At 44.2% G+C, this 22,597-nt stretch overlaps 1 protein-coding gene across 2 annotated transcripts; it reads left to right on the forward strand.

The window, feature by feature from the left end:
• The first annotated feature begins 885 nt into the window (after window positions 1-885).
• On the forward strand, window positions 886-22,597 carry bcan (brevican). 2 transcript variants are annotated; one of them, XM_084356758.1, is made up of 15 exons: window positions 886-1,146; window positions 8,167-8,249; window positions 9,374-9,781; window positions 11,552-11,726; window positions 12,140-12,267; window positions 13,161-13,454; window positions 13,578-14,546; window positions 14,687-15,445; window positions 15,996-16,232; window positions 18,122-18,226; window positions 18,329-18,487; window positions 19,539-19,621; window positions 19,746-19,890; window positions 19,976-20,158; window positions 20,562-22,597. In XM_084356758.1, the coding sequence occupies exons 1-15, from the start codon at window positions 1,142-1,144 to the stop codon at window positions 20,693-20,695; spliced, it is 3,867 nt and encodes a 1,288-aa protein (XP_084212884.1). In that variant the 5' UTR covers window positions 886-1,141; the 3' UTR covers window positions 20,696-22,597. The 2 variants fall into 2 exon arrangements, with proteins under 2 accessions (XP_084212884.1, XP_084212885.1); XM_084356759.1 differs by having other exon boundaries at window positions 9,389-9,781.

The raw sequence follows: 22,597 nt of genomic DNA on the forward strand, positions 1-22,597 counted from the left end.
TTGTTACAACAAACTAGGCTGGAAAATGCCCTAAAATCTCATTAAAAATATTTGGTTTTATAGCTGCAAATCCAGAGGTTTTATTGAAAATACCTGGTTTTGGTGCCACAAACATGGCTGAAAAATGTCCTGATGTCACACCAGAAAATATCAGGTTTTATTGAAGCAGACCTACCGGAAAATGTCCGGACGTTAGGTTTAAAATAGCCGGTTATGTTGCCACAAACACGGCTGGAAAATGTCCTGACGTAACATTAAAAATATCTGGTTTGGTGGATTTATCTTCACTCCTGTTTATCAGCCTGACTGCAGCAGTGGTCCGGAGCTGACCTCCACCGTCCGGTGGTTCTGTTCTGTAATGTCGACTGCTGACTGGAGCTGGAGGGGAAATGGACTTTACTTCATGATCATATTTTAAAGTGGACAGAAACAGACTGCAGACAGTTGAAGTCGATCTAAAACATTATTCATAACGTCTGTACGATGAGGGCTGTGTCTGTCAGCTCGTTGTGCAGCTCCACTGCCCCCTGCAGGCCATTAAAGTCAGTTATTGCTGCTTTAATATTAATGTATTATTTGCCTGTGATAGGACACCTCAAGGTCGATGCACACACACACACACACACACACACACACACACACACCTCATGATATTAAAGTGTACTAGTTTAGCATCTTTAGCTCCTCATTTAGTGACAGGATATAATTAATAAACACTCTTTTCTCATTTGCTCACCTCAGTCCGTCCTCCTCCCTCAGCAGGGATTATGATTTCCCAGTCAGGGGGAGGAGGAGGAGGAGGAGGTGTTGGAGGAGGAGGAGGAGGAGGAGGTGTTGGTGCTTTAACTCTGCCCTCATCCTAATTCCTCCTCTCTTCACCTCCTCTCCTCTTGGCGGTCAAAGCCTCTGTCTCTGTCTCTGCCTCCTGGAAGCGGTCGGTCGCTTCAGCTCTGAGAGGCTGCTGAAGGACTTTCTGGTCGGAAACAGACAAAGATCGACCTGCACCTGTCTGCCTGCCTGTCCGCCTGTCTGTCTGTCTGTCTGCCTGCCTGTCTGTCTGCCTGTCTGCCTGCCTGTCTGTCTGTCTGGAGGCTCTGCAGGAACAACTTCTGATCCTGAGCGACAGTTGAGCCTGAAGAAAATGAAGTAAGTGCATCATGTGTTGTTCCTCAGCTCGTGTTTTCACGCTCACTTTGTCTTTATTGTGCGTGATGCATCTGTTTCCATTAACAAAAATGCGTGATGTTACTGAGACGTACTGAGACGTACAGGTGACAGTGTGTTGTTGTGTCAGTGTGCAGTGAGAAGAAGTCGGTGAAGTAGTTCAACCAACATGTCAGAGAAAGTCCTGAAGTCTCATCAGGAGGCTGAACTTGTGCTAATTATGCAGAAAGTGTTTTATTATTACATTATTTTATTATTATATTATGTTTTGACTGCTGATGTTGTGGCTGGTCGAGTTGGAGCCATTTGAACTGTTTAATAAACTGTTGGATCATATTTTTAGTCTTATTGTCGCAGTAACCAGAATCTATAGCTGTGAAATAAATGTTAAAAAAATGACATATTCACTCTGACATGTAGCTCGTGGAGTAGAGCTGGGAATGTGAATATTGAAGTAAGTACAAGTACCTTAAAGTTGTTGTTTACCAATAACAGATGTAGGCCAACTAGAGGTGTTAATGATTAATGATTAATCGATTAATCGCTGTTAAGAGCGATTCAAAATGTCTGAATCGACGATCAGAGACGAGCACAAATACATCAGAGTATTAATACAACAACAGATATTCAAATAAAACACAAAATACTGGTGTGAGAAAATGTATTTAATAAAAATACAAGTAGTTTGTCGACATTTTACACAAACTGATATCACATTTTAACCGTGTAGTCGCTTCAGTCTGAGCTACATTTCGTTGCCAGTTGTTGAACAGCGACAGACGGCAATTTAAATGAAGTCATTATTTTGTGTTATTTCATTTCAAATTCAGTAACTTAATTTTACTTTATCTGTACTTTCAGCTCCTCATGTAGCCGACTGATTTTACATCAAACACAGTATTGTGTAGTATTAACCCGGTCGTGTTATATGTTGAAAGAAATAACCAGTTTTTGAGTTCTTAAATGAAAACATTCAAAACTATTCAGCCGTCACTTTAGTGCAGTCAGCTCATTTAAATTAGAAATGTATAATCAATTCAAAAGGACAACAGATCCTGATCACTTCCACATTTTCTAAAGACTTACTCCAGTTGTTTTTGTCTATTTTAATGTTTCTTGGACTGCGACTGTCAGGTACATGTTGTTTCTACGTTGATCGTAGCTGTACGCAAACAGACTTTTGTTCTTGGGGACGAAAATGTCGTATCTTAGTTCACCACTGATAAACTGTGTCCCACTTCGAATACATGGGAAGACATTTTACTCTTGAGATACATCTGGGGAGGGAGAGTCTTGATCTTGACATTATCTAATCAAAGATAAATCTGCATATGAGGCCAGAGTGTGCAACACTTATCATTTTCTAGTCTGCTGTCAGTGATCAGCGCCTCATTAAGGTACCAACTCGACACAAACTGACACTTTTAGATGTTGGCCGACCCGTCCTACGATCCCAAAGCGTATGTTTATGACAAATTGGGAATGAGACAAAAAACCTTACAAATCGCACCTTTAAAGCGGATGGTGTGTGTCACCTTTCTATGATGATGATACCAAATAAAGCCAACGCTTCTAGTTCAGGGTTTTGTTTTTATAGTCCTGGAATAAAGCAGATCAATAACTTCTGTCTCGACTCGTGAAAGAAATAAATAATAAAGGGAGTCTTCCTGTAAACTGTTTCATTGGTCTCTCAGCGGGTCGTGCAGGTCGCTGTTGTTGCTGCACAGTTTATTTTCTGTAACTGTATCATCGGGAAGTTTTCCCGCTCTGAAATGTGTCTCGAACTAAACAACGAGTGCAGACAGACCAGAGCTGAGCCTCCTGTTGTTTGTTTCTGTCGCCCAGTCTGAGGCATAAAACTCACAGCAGTTTCCTCCTAATCTGCTTGTAGCACGCAGACGTCACCACACACACACACACACACACACACACACACACACACACACACACACACACACACACACACACACACACACACACACAGTTTAACTACAGAGTCTTGCAGCTTATGTCTTTTGTCACTTCTTTTAAAAGTTTCGCCCTCCGGTGACACACGCAGTCAGCGGCTAACAGCTAATCAGACATGGCTGCCGCTCGAGGCCGTTTCCAAATCATTCCTGTGAACTTGACGTCTCTCTCAGCCGCTCAGTCACGCCGGACGGAGTTTTCTTTCTTCCTCTCTGACCGCCACTCTTTTCTCTGAGAGGTCTCCGTTTGCTTCCAGCCCTCCCCGGCTGCTCCTTGCTTCCTGTCAGATTGTGTCTGTCAGGGGGGTTCGGGTTGCCCCTGGAGATGGGCAGAGCGAGTCATTCGAGGTGGCGCGATGTGGGACTGGTGGGCCGGCGTGATGGAGGAGCTTGCCGAGGGGGCAAAAGGGTTAGTGGCGGTGGTCCTTGCCGTGAGAAAGCGGAGGGGGTGCAGCGCAGGGGGAAGTGGTGGCGTCAGGTTGGGCTAACGATGGCTCAGCGAGCGGTTCTGCTCCCTATTCTCAGATCTGAATGACGGGCGGAGGGAGGCTGTGTTTGGCTTTGTGGTTCTGTGTGAAAGACTCAGAGAGGACGAAGAACAGGCCGCTAGTTCCTGCACATCTGCTCATCAACTCTGAATCCTTTTGAATCCCTTTAAAGATTCAGTCAGACCTGCAGCCACCGTATTTTATTCACAAATTAATGTTCACAACCTTTAGAAGTACAGAAGGAAAGTAGAAGTACTGATACAGCTTCTTTACTGCAGTAAAAGTAATAGAGTACAGGCTCTGACATGTACTCAGAGTATCAGAGTAAAAAGTCTCCCTCTGAAGGACATTTGTGGTCAAAGCTAACTGAAGCTCACGTCATATTATTATAATTCAAAGACTATTAAAGTTAAAGGTAGAGTCAGTAGGATTTGTCCCAGCTGTTCCTGAACGCACCACAAAGATAGTTGATTGTTGAGTCTCATTCCCAGGACGTCAAATAGCCACATGTTGGGTTGGTAAAGCGTCCCGAGCAGCAACAAAGAGAGAAAATAAGAAACTCTCTGCAGATACGAGACACTAACACGCCTTTTCTCCCCATCAGCCTCCCTCTCTGTCTGTTCACGTCTTTTACGTCTTTGTTTCGTCTCGCTGCGTCTCGCTGCGTCTGCCGTGCGTGATGTGCTCTGATAGGTCGACATCAGTCTGGTGATGTTGGGAAGGCGGCGTGCGATGACGCCAGGAGGAGAAAGTTCAGATATTTGTGTTCAGATGTAGAGAGGGAAAGTCAAAGAAATACTCAAGTAAAGTCAAGATACCCGAAAAATATACTTAAGAAGAGGAATTAAGTATTTGTACCTTCCCATCGCTGGAGAACAGAAAGCTAGAACTGAGAAGTTAGCTGACTGATTTTGAACTTTGCTTTCTGTTTACAAAATAAGTTAAGAGACATAAAACAGAGATAGTCACCTTGAAACTCATACAAGTCAGTGTTTTTCAGCCTCGTTTGCTTTTGACAGACTACATACGCTTCAGTTTCGATGACTACAGCTGTTTACAGCGTCCAGCTTCTGTTTCACTTGTGTTTTATGTGTGTAGCAGGAGACGCAGCAGATCTGTACTGGTGTTATTAAGCCAGTGGTTCTGAAGGTTTTCTGTCATTCCACCTCCAGAAGCCAAAAAACATTCATCCAACCCAGCCAACAATCTTTATCAATCATCAACAATGAGATGAACTGAAAAAGGATCTCAGTTGAGTTTTTAAAGATGAAGGACGATAGCATCATCAGTGGACATGCTTCCTGCTCATCCACATTTAAGTCTTAGTGCCACAGAAGTCACTGCTACACAATACACATTCTCAGGTGTGGGATCTGTATTCACTGTTGGCCGGTACCCCGAATTAAACAGATCACCAATGATAAACTAAAACGATGCTGACAATCCAGTCGTCCAGAAGTTTTGTAGTCCATGAAATTGTATCTTTCGTTGCCTGAACAACATTTCCTTCTTTGAATGAACTGGTGGGAGTGGATGAGTCCAGCGTTTACATCCAGTCTGTGGTTAGACTTAAGGTCGGGAAAAGATATTTTCAAGTTCAGGAAAGATCGTGAGTTTGGTTTCATGTTAATAGAACTCTTGAAAATACTGATGAAATTTAATCGATAGGATTTGTGTAGATGGACACGAAAACTCATGCTGAAAAGAAACAGACAAATCCTATTGATCTAAATTTTGATGCCAACTGAGCAAACTCAAAAATGGACCCGTGGTGCTCGTCATGTTGGAAAGATGTTCTTTGTCGTTGAGGTGTGACGACACGTCGTGGTGTTTGCTGAACTGAGTGTGTGCTGCGCTGGGTTTCTCTCTCGTCACACTGGGTAAAGTGACAAATGGGCCAAACTCTCACAAAGCTGCTGCGGTCCTTTAAGAATGTAGTTCACCCCCTTCCTCCCGTCCTCACCCCCTCCCTCCTCCCCGACAGCCTCAAGTGACCTTCCCTGGCAAAACTGAGCGGTCAGACATCCTCTCTCTTGGCCCCCCGCCGCCTTTTTTCCCTCAAGGTGAAGTCATTGACTATTCAGCCACTTGTGATGCCTGTCTTTGCACTGGTGATGTTGCCTGGGACGCTGCTTCTGCCGGCTCTGCCTCCCCCTCAGGAAAACCTCTCTCCCCTCTCTCTGTCTCTGTTTCTTAGAAAGAGAGCGAGTCAGACAGATAGTTGATCGGTCTGAAATGAAGGGATTGTCTGATCTGAATAGTCAGACATCGGTGGAGGATTGTCAGGAGGACTTAGGTTGATTTGACGTAGAGAGAAACTGAAACCGAAGCTGACAGGTTGACAGTTTGTTCGTCCGGTGACCGTCTCCTTTGTTCTCACTTTTTTCACAGCTACTGTAACAACTCATTTCTCATAGAATAAAGGACATTTACATCTCATGGATGTGTGCATCCACCCGTCTGCAGCTCTGTTCTTGATCCCAAGTGGCATTTCTGTCTTTACAGCTTTCATTTTGGAGTGACGGAGCCAAATTCAGGCATTAAAGCGCCGCTGAGTGATTATTTATTAATCCTGTTTTGATTAGAAATTTGTCTCCGCTGAGACGCACAAAACAAACTCTAATTTCCTTTCGTCATTTCAAGTTTAATTCCCCTTTCAGTCAAAGTGAGGAACTCATTGACACACAGTTATTGTCGCGTCTGTGATTTTCCACGTCGGTCCTCAGCGGAGGCTCTTCGTCTCTGCTCTCCACAGGCTCCTCGTATAAAAGATTAAAGCGTCTGGATTTATGTCCTCCAGGTGAGCTGCTTGTTAATGCGGGCCTGCAGGTGATCCAGGCGCTGACAGGTCTCGCCCTTGTTAGCGAGGTGTCGGTGAGGTGTCGGAGGTCACCAGCTGTTTTTCCTGTTTGTTTTTGTTTGTGCCTGGATGAACTGACAAGTAGAGTTTCATCAGCGGCAGAAACACACGACACTGAGTCTGTGTTAGACCTGCAGGTCGACGCTCCGCTGCGTCTGCAGCAGGAGCCCCTCATCATTTATTCACATCCTGCTTCTGCCACAGAAATGCACATTTGTCGAATGATGCAAGGACGAGCAGGACCTGAAGTAAACATACAGTCATCATCTCCTCCCTCCACGCTGATGGAAAGTCAGGTGAAGTCTCGTAGTCCACAAAACATTTCTGGAGCTTCACAGTGAAACAACACCCACCGACCGGATCGCCACATAGAAGAAGGTCTTCATGGACAAGAGGCTCGTGCTCATGACAGCGCAGGATGTAAACATCGATGGTGTCCTCTCAGCTAGCTTAGTTAGCTAGCCTCTCATTCGTTAGTAGCTGCAAGCTTCCTTCTCCAGGATGAAAATAGTTCCTACATGAAACTGCTGACAACAAGCTCTGTGGATTATCTTGAGTAACCGGGTCAGGATTTCTGGAAAGAGACATTGCTGTTGAGTTTTTGAGCACCACAGGCCGAGTGACGTCCGGCTCCATTATATCAGAGACTAGGCAGACATCTCTGTGGCTGATGTACAAAACTCTGTGACCCACAACAAAACAATCCAGATGGATGAAACGGCACAAGAGGAATAATATGTATTTTTTTTATTTTTGGGGGTGAACTGTCCCTTTAAGTTCTCCCAGAGCAGAAAAACAGGATCACAATACAACAAAGAAGAACAGGGTAGAAGAAAAAGAAAGTGAACATAGCGGAGGATAAAAGGTGGTAATGATGGTAAATCTAGTTAAGTTGGTGTTTGGGCTTCGGTCCGACCCTCCGGGGAGTTTTCAGGGAATCAGAATTCAGCTCACACTCTGCAGCTCCTGAAGTCTGAGTCACAGCAGCTCCACAGCTCCAAGGACACACAGGCAGGCACACACACACATACACACACACACACACACACACACACACACACACACACACACATTTAGTCTCCTAAATGTCAAAAGTTGTGAAAAATGTTCATCAAAGTCCAAAATGACGTGTTCGACTTTCTTTACTTAGTCCGACCAACAGTCCAGAACCCAAAAACTCTGACCAGCTGACTGGTGCTGAAGGAAAACGCAGATGTTCGGGTTTATTTTCTTTTTCAGAGATCCTTTATTGATTTGTTTGGAAAGAGGGTTCACTCTGTAAAAGATTTGAGGAACCAAACTTTTTTAACAAACTGAATTTCTATCTGTTGCTGTTTATTGCTGTAAAAAGCCACCAGGATGAAGTCAAGTTGTTTGTTTTGAAGAAGAATATAAATGTCAGTTGTGTCTGTTGATCTTCACAGATCCAGACGTGATGCCTGATCTGAGCTGTATGTGCTAAAAAAAACATTGAAGTCAAATCAAATCATGACCTTTAAATCTAAATTCAGGTTGCATCGTTGATGTGGAGGAAGTTTCAGACAGTTGAACATACGTTGGGGTCGAATAACCGCTGAGGTGCTTTAAAATGTTTAGATTTTAATCCGATGTGTGCATCCAGAGTTTCTTGTCACTTCAAGTTCAACCCTGTCGTCCCTCCCCCTCCCTCGTTGTCTTCCACCCACAGACTGGATGTGCTGCTACCTGTGCTGCTGTGTGCCATCTGTCTGCTCGTCCTGCCGGCGTCCTCTACCCCCCACCACGAGCCAGGTACGAGCCCCCTCTCTATACGTCCCCGCTCCATTAAATCACACATGACCTCTGACTTTTAAGGGCAGCGGGGCGCTCTCTTTAATCATTTCCTGTCAGTCACTGTTTTTGCCGACATGTGCACTCACAAGGTCAGCTGATGGGCCGAGAGGAAACAGCTGAATGTCTTCTCCTTCAGTCGTGTCAACAGAAACACAATGAAAGCAAGAACTCACAAACTGCTCATGAGATGACAACATGTGAGCAAAAGAGCTGACCTCTGCTGGTGACCGGGAGGAACTGCAGCCACTTTGCAGAGCTGCTTTTGAGCTTCGCTAACAACCAGGACATTAAAATATTGTCATTTTGTGCTATGAGGCAGCACACAAAACTTTTTTTTGGCCTGTAGCCCAGTCCAACATGGATATAATAGTAAATGTCAAGCTGTGCGTCTGATAACTGGCTGCAGGAGTTTGCTACAAATCTGGAAAAGCAAAAAAAAAAGAGGCTTATTTCAGGGAATGAATGGATGAAATGATTGAAGTCCTCACAGGTGTCGTCTGACATTATCAGAGATGTTTCCAACAGTGTTCAAACCAGAGAAATCCTCAAGTTTACTCAAAGTCAGGGTGCAGTGTCACTATAACTCCTGCAATGCATCATGGTATTTATGCCACTTTTTCACCAATATTAGCCGGTATACACAGGTTTTCAAATGCTGGTAAACACAGCAAAAAATAGGCAGTTAACTAGTGACCGTGGCCACAAACGAACAGAAAAAACAGGCAACAGTCAAAAGCAGCAGATCATAAACCTGATCAGACGACGAAGATGTTAAACTTGTTTTAAAAAGTCTTAATCAATAAAATCCTGAATTAGACACATCGTCTTTCTTTCCAGAGCTGACAAGGAAAGTTCACAACGAGTGAGACCTCTCGCTTCGGGCAGCTGTAATATCTTCAACTTCAACTGTTTGTGCCAGGCTCGCTGTTTCTCCCTGCTTCTAGTCTTTATGCTAAGCTAGGCTAACGGTCTCCTGTCTCCAGCTCTGTACTCAACTCTCAGACATGAGAATGGCATCAGTCGTCGCTCGACAACGAACAAGTATGAGCGTAATTCTCAAAATGTCACCTGTTACTTTAAAGCTTGCCTCTCCTCAGATGACTCGAAGCTTCTCCAGGTGACCATCCCCCACAGCCAGTCCGAGAGCGCCGTGCTGGGCGGCTCTCTGACGTTACCCTGCCTGGTGTCTCTGGCCCACCCGCCGCCGTCTCCCGCCACCAACGGCCGCCACGCCGTGCTCTCCCTCCCCCGGGTCAAATGGAGCGTTCTGACCCAGGGCACGGAGACGGAGATCCTGGTCGCCCGCGGCGACAGGGTGAGAGTCAACGAGGCCTACAAAGACCGGGCCTCGCTGCTCAACTACGCCTACTCCCCTGCCGACCTCACCCTGCGGCTGGATGGCCTGAGGCAGAACGACACCGGCTTCTACCGCTGCGAGGTGCAGCAGGGCCTGGAGGACGCCGACGACCTGGCTCACGTCAAGGTCAAAGGTGAGAGGGATAAAGGATGCAGACAGTTAATCAAGAGACACAGAATATGTACTTTGTTTTTTGAAGCCATGATTCATATTTTTAGATAAAAATATAAAAGCAACAAGAAGAGACGCACAATATCAAACAACAACAAAGACTCAAAGAAAAACCTGATTATTCTGAACATTCACCGTCTCAAAAGTCTCTTTAATCAAGACGAGGACAGCAGAATTAAACACTGTGAATATTGTATGTCAAGCTCATATTTTTAGGATTTTCATGCATGAATTTATAAATCAAAAGTGAATATTTTTGTTTAGTTTTTCCTCTAAAACTCAAAATCAAGCCAGTATCTGGCAGAAAAGCCACGTGTGAGTCAACGTGACTTTGTCGGTGAAAAGTGATTCAGTGGACGTTATGAAAAGACTCAAGGACGAACAAAGTGTCTTCTGGATAATAGAAGAAAGCGTCTCTCGTATTTCTGTGCCTTTATTTTGTCACACACACACACACACACACACACACACACACACACACACACACACACACACACACACACACACACACACACACAGCAGCTGTGATGGATGGTGGTCTCATCTCAGAGTAATAGATTATGGATTCTCTGACCACAGTCGTTTGTGAGCTGATATATCAGCCTCTGACTCGTTCTCTCAGTACGACTCTGTTAAATATAGACGTCAGATGATGCTTCTGACCGTTCGTCCTGATACATTGGACCCACATGGTTTGTGTTTAGAGGTGGAATCAGTGTGTTTGACGCGGTTAATCAGATGAAAAGTGACGGTTTCTAATATTTAATTGATCGCAGTGAGGAACGTCACGGTGCGTCAGAATTATGTCCATGTCCTCTTTTCAGTGTCCTGTTTTATAGACAGAGATGTGGTTTGTTTCTCTGTTTGTATGACAATAAAGCTTTTTGATCTAAAACAGTGTCAGGAGAGAAAAAACACAAAATGTCATCTCAGGCAGCAATGAAATGTCCTGATGCATCAGATTTATTGGTAATTAAATATGTAATATAGTCAAATTGAAAACATTCGAGGTGTTCCCAACTTTATCTCTTGGAGGGTCAAAACTGAACTGAACTGATGTAAAGTCACACAGCTTCACAGTAAAACAGAGTTGCATCATTCTGCTAAACAACTGAAGCAGCTGGAGACTTGATTTAAAACGGAAAAAAACAACCAAGAAATAAATAAAATACTCCAAAACTTAATTAAAACTTTGCAGAATTAGCTGTTAGCACTTCCTGTTAGCACTTCCTGTTAGCAGTGAACCTGTGGATGTACAGACAACCATCAGTGGATTACTTTAATATTGAAGAAAACTTAAAAACATGATTTTTCTAAGGCAAGTTCTGCACATGTGAGGAGCGTCTTTTTTGAGGATTTCTAAGCAGATTTATGGATTCATCATCTCCTCCCAATGTTTTGTGGACTATGAAGCTTCACCTGACTTTATATCAGCATGTGGGTGAGGAGACAATGACTGGATTTGATTATTCTTATTAACATCTGGAGGAACCTTCAGCACGTGTCCTCCACTTTGAGCAGCCTGAAATATTAATAAAAATGTAATAAATGTCACATTTTATTTAGGAAAATCTCAGAAAATGTCTTTACACTCGTGCAACATGTTCATGAAAACATCCTGACACCTCTCTGTACCACCCTGCCTCCAATGCTGCTTTGCCGAATAATCACACAAAACCCGGCAGGACCCAGAGTTCTTAGATGAAGCTGTTGTTTGGACTTTTCTGTACAGGGGTGGTGTTCCATTACCGTGATGCATCCAGCCGCTACGCCTTCACCTTCGAGCAGGCGAGAGAGGCCTGCGAGGACATCGGGGCTCAGATCGCCACTCCAGAGCAGCTCCTGGCCGCCTACCACAGCGGATACGAGCAGTGTGACGCCGGCTGGCTCTCAGACCGCTCGGTGAGGTGAGCACCTGAGAGAACACGGTCCAGTTTCAAACAGCACCGACTCTCAGCTCTGGATCAAGTGTCCTCTCAGCTCCGAAAGTCTGCATTTGGTTTTTTATGATTTTCTGCACTCAGGTGTTCACAGTGTGCATTTGGCTTCAGTCCAAATCAACAAACACAACAACACTAAAACTGGCCGACACGTCGCCGTCCACGCTGCTGAGGGGGCGTCCAGTCTGGAGGGCTGATAGTGGACCACTCAGCTCTCTACATCTGCACATCAGAACACAGCGTCGAGTGGCTGAGAGGCACTCATCGGCTGTGAAACCAAACCTTTCTCAAACAAGAGCGATGTTGATGTATGATGGAGTGCTGCCGTTACGGACGAAGAGGTGCTCAGTGTTTCAGCGCTGTGTGATATTTCCCTACAGATATCCCATCCAGATGCCCAGAGAGGGATGTTTCGGGGACATGGATGGGCTGCCAGGAGTGAGGAACTACGGACTGCTAGAGCCCGATGAGCTGTACGACGTCTACTGCTACGTGGAGAGTATTATGGGTGAGACGAGAAAAAAGGAACAATTCAAATTTACAACTAAAATTACAGCATTTAGAAACATTATCCTGACTTTGTTTTACAAGTCTGCAAATTTCATGGTAAGTAGGTGGTAAAATATTTGAAATTACCATAATTTTACCAAAATTATTACCTAAAAGTGTTTGAGCATGACTTTGATATGGTTTTATAATAATGTGCTGCTCTTTTCTAACAAATAATTAATATATTTCCAGGAAACCAACTTGTTTCCGTCCAACTTCTGCATGTCAGTAAATTGAAGTACATTTTGTAACCGTCAGCAGATCATAATTATAAAAATAAAAATAATCTCCCTAAAGCCACCTTAAATTGTTATTAACCGACAAATACAACATAAATTTTGGCACGACCTGCTAAAATAATAGAAACTGATGAAAATGTAAATGGTTAAAAAACGTCCTTCAGTTTTCTGAGCTGCGCGAGTTGGACAGAAACTAGTTTGAAATGAAAAGAGCACGATCAGCTGACGTTAAGCAGAAACCAGTTTAAAGAAATCAACAGCTATTTGTTAACTGGATGTCGGAAAATCACAGAAAGTCGTTATTAAAATAATATCTGGGTAATTTTCAAGACATTTTGAGGTAATTATTGTGATAATTCAATTTCAATTGCAGGTCTGAAGCCTTTTGTGGCTCCAGAGGAAGCTGCATGTAATCTGATTAAATGCCTCAAGTGATGTCACTCTTTAACTTGTTGAATTGTGGGTAATGTAGTTTTAGCACTGCCCTCCCATTGGACTCATTATGGACGGTTAATAAAACATGAAAATCACTACAGCAGAACCAGGGATTGATGTGAAAACAAAAGGTAAAGTCATCATCATCAAATCTTGACACCTGTCTCTTCCTGTAAAGGTGAGGTGTTCCATGGCTCCGCCCCCCAGCGCTTCACCTTCTGGGAGGCCAAGGCTTACTGTCTGAGTCACGGGGCCGAGCTGTCCACCACCGCCCAGCTGTACGCCGCCTGGAACGACGGCCTGAACCACTGCAGTCCGGGTTGGCTGGCGGACGGGAGCGTGCGCTACCCCATCGTCACCCCCAGAGAGCGCTGCGGAGGCGGGGAACCTGGAGTCAGAACCGTGTATCGCTACAGCAACCAGACGGGCTTCCCCGAGGCTCACACTCGACATGACGTCTACTGCTTCAAAAGTAAGACTTCACCTGAGATCCTGTCTACATCCTGAGCCAGTGGTTGGCGTCTCGGGGCTGGAAAGTCCAATCAGAACCCTGGATATTAAAAATGTCATGTTCTGATTCTGCTCTTTATTCCAGGCGATAATGGACCTTACACAGAATCCCCTCAGGATTTTCTTGCCACCGAGCCGGAGGACATCGGCCAGGACATTTTCTTAACTAATCCTGCAGAGGAGGAGTTCAGCCCGAGCGAGGTGACGGCAAAGGAGGGCGAAGAGGTCCAACAGGCCCAGACAGCCAATCCTGTGAAGCTGGGCCCTGCGGAGGCTCAGTCCCCAACACCGGGTTACGATGAGGAGACGCTGGTGACGGAAGACCTTCATCCGTCTGTCACTCCTACGTCTGAGCAGAGTCCCGAGTCCATGTCTGAGTCCACAGAGGACATCGTGGAGGTTATAGAGAAGGCCAGCTACCCAGAGTCCTACCAGCCAGCACCTGAAGAGAACCCGCACACAGAACATGAAGAGGCTCACGTAACTCCAACAGCTTCTTCTGGTGCTGCTGTTGTTGTAGTAACTGTCGGTGAAGACGCGACTTCACCCACAACTGACGCAACAACGTCAGAGAGCGGAGAGACTTCAGAGCATCATACCTCTGTGACTGACGGCCTGGATACACCGTGTCTGTGCACAACATCTGGACCTGACTCCAACGAGCTCCTCAGCAGCTCTCCAGATGTTCCTCAGGAGGGCGACCTTCCCGTCTTACAAGAGGACCACACTCCCGACGTCCACCTGGAGCACGCCTCCGAAACCGATGAGCTCGTCTACTCGAGCACCTCTTACGATGTTTCAGGACAGCCAGAAGAGGCCAGCGCCGGCGCCGCCGTGGAGATGTCAGCGCTGACTACTGCGCTCCACACCGAGGACACAGATGTTCACTCCACCACCCTGTCGCCGTCTTTTGACAACAGCACGCCTGAGATCCATCCGACAGAAGAAGAGTCTGGAGAGGAGGGTGAGGAGGAAACACAGGAGGCTGTCACTCAAAGTTTCGTTGGTACGGACGTCTCTGCTGCCTCCGAGCTGATCCCCACGTCTGAGTCAGGTAATAACAGAGCCTGACAGAGCCGGGTAACATTTTGTGTATTTCTAAGACCTACATTGTTGTTCCTACCTTTGTCTTTATATCCTGCTGTAGTTATTGTTGAAAAGGATATTTTTAACAAGATCATCTTCTTTTGACAGCTCATGATCCGACTCAAGAGCACCTCGGTGTAACTGTGGAGTCGTCCACCCCAGCTGATCACGATGATGAGGAACCCCACGGCACCTCAGAGGAGGAGGCAGAACCAGAACACAGCGGACACATCCATCCTGCAGAAACAACAGCAGAGGTCTTCACGGTCACAGACGACTCCGGTGTCCTCAACAGTGATCCGGTCACTTTGTTGACACCCCCTGTATCTGTGACTCTGTCTCCCCCCTCTGCGGAGGTTGAAGCCAGCTCCCCGGAGATTATAACCTTCATACCCGAAAGCAATGCTTCATCTGAGGCCGGACCTGTGGAGGACATCCAGGACAAACAGGAGCAGGAGGGATTGGGAGAAAGCCCTGAAGTTTTCCTCAGCACCACCCAAAATATCACAGACGTTGAACCGGAGGGGAGGGAACAAGACGCCGGGGAGGGATCAGGTGAATCGTCTGGAGAAAGCCCAGAGGTGAGACAAGGACTCCTGCTGACTACTCTTTCTACAGACCACACTTCCTCTGAGGGAGCTGACGGCGAGGCCGGCACTGACACGCCTCCTCAGTCGGAGGTAAAAATCACACTGATCCCTCATCTGACCCTCACACCCGGCTGGGAACCAGAACCCTCGTCCTCGGCGCCGCAGGAGTCCCGCTCCGACCGGGAGTACAGCGCCGAGCCTCCCGTCACCGAGGAGTCTGATGACGTCTCTAAAGAGCAAGAGGTCGTGACTGAGATCAGCACCAGCAGCATCGGTGGTGAGTTTAAAGGAGACCACCACGTTGAAGCTATCGAACTTTAGCTAACTTAAAGGAGCAGTCTGTAGTTTTGGTGAATAAATGTTAATGAGCAGAGAAAGATCCTCATTGGCTGAAACAAACTAAAGAAACAAACTCTCTTTGTTTTCATGGCTGAATAAACTGAATAAATAAACTGACCTTAAAGGAGTTTCACTTTGTTTATATCTGGCGGACCCTGCCACCTTTCTAGCTTCACACAGTGTTCTGGGACCTTATTTTCCTCTGAGAGCAGCTGGTTTATTCACTCATGGAGAAAAGTTTGTATTATTACCTCGTTAATATTGTAAATATTAAAAAGTTTGCAGCTCAAATCCTAAATAATAAAGACGGAGCAGCAGATTAAATACTCATGTCGACTGTAGACGGACTGAAATTATTTAAGTTTACATCCCTGTGGTGTTCACTCAGTTGAGGCGTTATCAACATGAAATATTTAATAGTGCTCTTTCATCTAAAATCAAGTTGTCTGCATGTGTAAATAACCTGTGAACATGAACTGTGTCATCAGAACACGGGTCAGAGGGAAGCGAGGGGGAGACCAGCACCGACGAGCCTTCAGTTAAAATATGCACATGGCGTCCGGACGAGGAGGAAACCTCCAGTGGGACCCACGGCGCCGATGTGACCGCCACCGCTCCCACCGCGTTCCCAGAGTCCGTCCAGAGAGGCGACGAGGAGCAGACCGCCATGGCCGCCTCCCTGCCCGCCGCCAAAGTGTCTGCTGTAAGACAGGCAGGCCTGTCAGGTACCTGTGAGTCATGAGCACTGAAGCAGCAGCTGGTGTGAGGCTGCTTTATCGCTGACTTGGGAAGGCCCGTCTCCAAAAACTGCCCAATCAGGACAGAGATTTATCGGACGCTGCAATTTAGTGCCTCAAGCTGACTCGGCACAAAACAGAGAGATTAGCTTCCCATATTTAATTAATCCTCCGAGAGCAACACACAGAAAGCTCCTGACTGTGTTACATAAGACGGGTTTAGTTGTCCTCCTTCTTAGATGGTTTAAAATATGACCACTGCTGTTCTTTAGTCCAAGAAGCCCGAAAACAAAACGTCTTAAATCACAACAACTAAAAATGTTTTCTTGGTTTCTGTCTAAAGAAATGTGACACAACATTTATCTAAATCCTAAAAATCTAAAAGTGAAAAAGTTGAGCTGTCTCTCCAACTCTTTATATATTTTTAATGTTGTAGTTGTAGTAGCTGATGATGATTTCTGCTGCTGTACACTTATTTCCTCTTATCGTACTTTTTACTGCATTTATTTATTTTATTGACAATCAGATAGAAACAAACTCTGATTCCAATAATCAGGAAAATACTGAAAATCAGATCTGATAATCGGTCGACCCGCAGTAAACAGTATATACACACATGTAAATGTATTTATTTATACTTTTACTTGTACTTTTGATACTTTAGTACGTTTGATATCAGATACTCTAAGACTTTTACTCGAGTGTTATTCATATGGGTGACTTTCACTTTTACTTATTCATATTTTAACACGATATCTTTACTTTTTCTCAAGTTTGAGTTTAAAACAACGCTTGACATAAACAGCTCTAATAAAAAGTACTTTAATACATTTATTATGTTCACTTTGTCCTAAAAGAATGAAATGTGTTTGTCCTTTCTTCATTTGTCACTGCAGGCTGTTTGAACGTCCACATTTACTGTATAATTCTATAAATTACACAATTTTTTATAAGTTATTACTTTATTATTTGTTTCCTCACATTATTACACTGCAAAAAACATAAAAACATTGACACTGGAAGAAGTCGTGACTCAGCAGTTTGTCTCCTCTCTGATGTAACGGCGCCCTCTGCTGGTGTTTTTCTGTAACCTCCATCTTACCAACAAATTTAACATACAGGCAACATTTTCTTTCTTCTCAAAACATTTTGTTATTAATGTGATGTGACACAGATTATTATCATATCAGGGCAGTTGTTGGTTTGCATACTCTAAATAAAAGTATTAACTTTTCTGTCATACAGATTGCAGCTTTTATCCCACAACTACAATCAACGTTAGTGCTTAAAAGTTTATCTACCATCGTCTGATACTGGGATCATTTAGTTTTCCGTCATTTCAAGTCAACATTATTAGTGTTATATTTAAAAAATGAAACCAGTCAGGGTCAACCACAGAAACTTAGGTGGAATTTGGTGCTTTTGACTCCAAAAATGTTATATTTTTAAAAGCACAAATTAAAACAGAGACAGAAGATACTGATATGAAGTCATTAGAAAGGAATTATTGACACAGTGGAAAGAATACATTTACTGTCAGATATGATAAAAGTCGGTAGGATGAAGTTTAAGGCAAATTCATTTGACATTTGACATCTAGATACTAAAATATGGTTATAAATCAGTCAGTTGAGTGTTTTTGATGTTTTGAAGACATCTGAATTAGTTTTTTGTTGCTTCAGGACTCAAAAAAATACAATTAATTTAGTTAAAAAATGCTTTTGGCATGAAAACAAAACTTTGTACCTGATATATAAATGTTACAAAATTGGTTATTGGCTTATCTTTGCACAGTGTTCCTATAAAATTGTATTACTGTATGAATATCTGAGATGCTGCGACATATATAAACTGTTCAACCTTCTCCACGTGTGCAGACTCCTGCCTGGAGAATACTTGTCTGAACGGAGGCACTTGTGTCGACGGTGAATCTGTGAGGTGTCTGTGTTTGCCCGGTTACGGAGGAGACTTGTGCCAGACAGGTAGAAAACTCTCTGATAAACACAGAAACACAAACACTAAAAGACTTTAAATAATTAACATTTCCTTTCCTCTCTGGTTCATCGCGTCTCCGACCCGTTCAGACCTGGAGGCCTGTGAGCCCGGCTGGGAGAAGTTTCAGGGCTTCTGCTATCGTCACTTCACCAAGAGGCAGAGCTGGGAGGCGGCCGAGCAGCACTGTCGCATGTGTGGAGGACATCTTCTCTCCGTCATGACCCCCGAGGAGCAGGACTACATCAACGGTACGACATGAAACCCCCTGAAGAACGCCACTCATTTCAAATCAACGATCTGGAGGCCAAAAATTATCTGATTTCATGAGTGAGATGTGATTTCATGGAGCCCAGGAAACACGAATTAGCTCGTTAGTGAGTGAATGTGCTCAGCACTTTGGATTTTGTGATCTGTGCTGCAGAAATGCAATGAAATACTGCAGCTTCAAGTCACACTGGCTTCACTTTTCAGACTCGGATGCTTCGTCCACGTCTTTATATAATTCATAAACGATGTGAACAGGCGGCTGCTGCTCACCAGGCGCCATCTTCTCTCAGATGTTTGGAGACGAGCACATTTCCTGCAGCAGATATCAAACTTGACATCTTTCCTCTTAACATTCCTCCAATTCAGACTCTTGAAGAACCCAAAGCGACGAGTTTGTTTTAAGAGAAACGTCCAGACGAGTCACAACAACGACCTCTCTTCACGTCCTCCCTCTCATTGAATCTGTTTTTTGTTCCTAGAAAAAGTCACGGTTTTGAAGTATGTGTTGGTGTTTCGTCTGGCAGCGAGGCGATGAGATGGTTATCTGACATTCCTCTGCAGGCTGTTTTTTACGCTGAGGGCAGTTGTCATGGAGCCTATAGACGGTTACTGATAGGTTAGGTGAGAAAGAGGAGTCGTCTTTACATAATCAGGATCTTTATCAGCTCTCTCCAGTGTCAAACATCCAGTGTCGACAACAACTACAACAAATTACTAGAATATTTAGTTTAAAGAGGTTTTTTTAAAAGAAGTATTTTACAGTAATCTCAGTTTATAAAAGCTCAGCTGGTCTCAAATATTTGATCTTAGTTTTTTAATCCTGGTCTTAATGTGGTCACCTGCACATCCTGCAAACAGCTGTTTTTAGAAAAAGGAAGAACAGTTTTTTCTTTTAGTCGCTTTCAAAACACAGATCAAGATCTTTATGACATTTTGTCCACAGATTCAACAAAACAGTGAAAGTTCCTTGTAACCGACTGCAACACAGTGACCTCTCTCTTATTTTCTCCCCTCATACATTTTAATTTCCAGACAAATACAGAGAATATCAGTGGATCGGACTGAATGACAGAACCATCGAGGGAGACTTCCGCTGGTCGGACGGGAACCCGCTGGTGAGACTTTATATGTGTTGACCTGCCGCTTACAGTTCACCTTCAAGTTAGATTTTAAGTTTTCTATCCCAGAAGAGATTCAAGCCTCGTTGAAATGCATCCTATGATTGTCTCTCGCCGTCAGCTCTATGAGAACTGGTACACGGGTCAGCCCGACAGCTACTTCCTGTCCGGCGAGGACTGCGCGGTGATGGTGTGGCACGACGGCGGCCACTGGAGCGACGTGCCGTGCAACTACCACCTGTCCTACACCTGCAAGAAGGGCATCTGTGAGTTCAGTTCACCTGAAATGCACCGCTTAACTTTACTCAGGACGAAACTTCACGTCTCTCCATGTTTTCCTCCGTCTAACAGCGTCCTGCGGCCAGCCCCCCAAGGTGCCCTACGCTAAGGTGTTTGGGAAGAAGCGGATGCGCTATGAGACGAACACTAAGGTCCGGTACTACTGTGAGGACGGCTTCGTGCAGAAACTGAATCCTGTGATCAAGTGCCAGCCAGGCGGCCAGTGGGAGGAGCCTCTGATCACCTGCATGACGAGTAAGTGCGTTAACTACGGCCCTGTACTCACGAACAAAACAAAGCTTGTTCTGTGGGTTTTGGCCTTTTGTACACACGTAACAGAGTTTCAGGTCATTGAAAATGGAGCTTTTTAACATCAAGATATTCAGAAACGCTGTTTTCAGTGTTTATGTGTCGACAGGAAGGTTTTTTTTGGCTTGTTTGACATTGTCGATCTAGGAGGACAGAGATTAATTTTAAAATACCGTTTGTGTGGACGGGATTTTTTTGAAACGAGAGGAGGAAAAAATGTGTTTTTAGAAATACGTGTGTACGTGTGGACTCGGCCTAAAAAAAGCAGCTTTTTGTCTTTAATAAAACTCGCTCTCGCTGACAGTGAAGGCCGCGATCCTTGACTTTTCTGTGTGTCTCCCACCTCTAGCCCATTCAGTGGAAGAAGACCCAATGACCTCACTTCCTCACCAGCACGAGGCGGTCGTGGACGTCATGGAGGTCACGGGCACGGCCACAGAGAAAGCAGCTCCTCTGTTCTGGGACATTAAGTGGAGCGTCTGAAGCCATCCTGCCTTTCTTTTTTTTTTTTTTTAAACAATATTCCACCTCCTCTTTTCCCCTTTTCCTCGTGACTCAAACAGACCTTTCAGCCCAGTTTTTCTGCAGTAAGTTAAAATTTAATATTTCATATTAAAGTCACCTCACAGCCACAGTTAATGGAGAACGTGATGCGTATCAGTTATAGAAGCTTTAGGTGAATTTGAGTTGAAACCAAACCTGATCTTGATCTTGAGATATCTCTGGAAAAAAATGACGCCCAAAACTTTCCTCTGAAACATGAGATAAGAGAGGATCCTCCGACAAACAAACATCCTTTAACATCTTCCTTTTTTGGATTAGAAAAGCTTACTGTGTGTTCTCCGGTCAGTTTGTAACATCCTCTCTTATCTTTTGACTTGAATGTGGGACAACATCTTTTATGTGACTTTAAAAAACCTGGAATCTGATTTACAAAATGCACATGAACCCTGAGACGATCCTGATCACGCTTCAAGTACAGATCAGTCTGTGTTACCCGACATGAACCAAATTAAGTATCGGATATGATGTGAACCAGAAATATTTAAAATATGACTTACAGCCCACTTATTTCCCTTCCTGACTGTAACTAACAGTAACCTGTGTTGTGCTTTAATCTCATAATCAACCACCGTTTTGTAACTTAACCCTTAAAAAGAAATCAAACCTGTTGGACAACGTTGAATTCATGAATTTGACTGCTCGAGCCGTATTTTAACATGTGTGACAGTTTGCAGTTAGTTCTCAGCATCAGCCGGTCTGACATTCACTGAAGCCTGCTGTTCTTAAAACCTGGAGGATTCCTCGTTCTTTCCTTTTGGAGGGATTTGTATCCGTGTTAAGATCTGCCCCAGTCTGACACACTTCATTTCCTGCAGGCTGCACTCTTGAAAAACTCGTTCATTTCATGTAAAAGCACTAATATAGTGCGATGTTTCATGTGAAGAACGTGGAATCAACACCAGCAGGATTATTGAAGGGAATGTCCAAAATCCACATTAAAGTGTTTATTTTAGTTCAGATTCTGTTCTGGACATTCATTCATGAGCACATATTGCATATTTAAACTGAAATTGTCTTCATCTAAGTAGAGTATAGAGCCCCCTGATGGTCATGGTGAGAACTTTCTTTAGGACGACCTAATCAGTCTGATGACTCACCTGTGTGTGGAGTGATCACAGCTGAAGGTACTCTGGCCGATCTGACTGAACCGTGGCCGTCCCAGTGAATGTGAATGAGATGCTTTTGTCTCGGCCTGCAGCCCGACTGTGTGTTTCTGTTAGTTCACAGAATATTCTTTATATTTTGTCAGCGCAGCTTTAACGTCGTCTAAAAACTCACACGTCCACAAAATTCAGCCACCGTGTCACAACAAGCTTCACTTCTTTTGTTTTGTACTTTTTAGACGAAGCACTAACCAGGGACTCAAACCAGAACCCAACAAAACTGAACCACTCGACCATCTCTGTGCACACACGACATCTTTTATTTTAAAGAGCGCAGATCTCTGCTCGTCCTCTGGTGCTTTTCATTCAGGTGTCTCTGAGACTTTGTTGTTTGGTTTGCTGATATTAAAACTGTACTGTACCTGTAGTTTTTGGGGGGATCAGTGAGGAGAAAACAAATCTGTGTCTTTTGTAGTGATTAAAGACGTACTGTATTATAATAATAGACGCGATGACGGTGACGAGGCAGGTGTTGTTAATCGTTTATCTAATAAACACGTACTGATAACTGTAGAAATAATGTCGTAATGGATCCAATGAGAGGAGGAGAAAGGAAAATGTAATTTTTTTAACGTAGTCTGGATTTTTACTGTTGTTACATGTCGCCTGTTGATTTAACTGTATAAAAATAACACATTAAAATGTTTATAAAAAAATA

The sequence above is a fragment of the Pagrus pagrus genome, assembly GCF_965226575.1.
Source record: "Pagrus pagrus genome assembly, chromosome: 7".
In the NCBI taxonomy this organism is placed as follows: Eukaryota; Metazoa; Chordata; class Actinopteri; order Spariformes; family Sparidae; genus Pagrus; species Pagrus pagrus.

Coding starts and splice junctions, on each gene's coding strand:
- bcan (XM_084356758.1), top strand. Junction 8,250..9,373: donor TACCCCCCACCACGAGCCAG/GTACGAGCCCCC, acceptor GTTACTTTAAAG/CTTGCCTCTCCTCAGATGAC. Junction 11,727..12,139: donor CTCTCAGACCGCTCGGTGAG/GTGAGCACCTGA, acceptor ATTTCCCTACAG/ATATCCCATCCAGATGCCCA.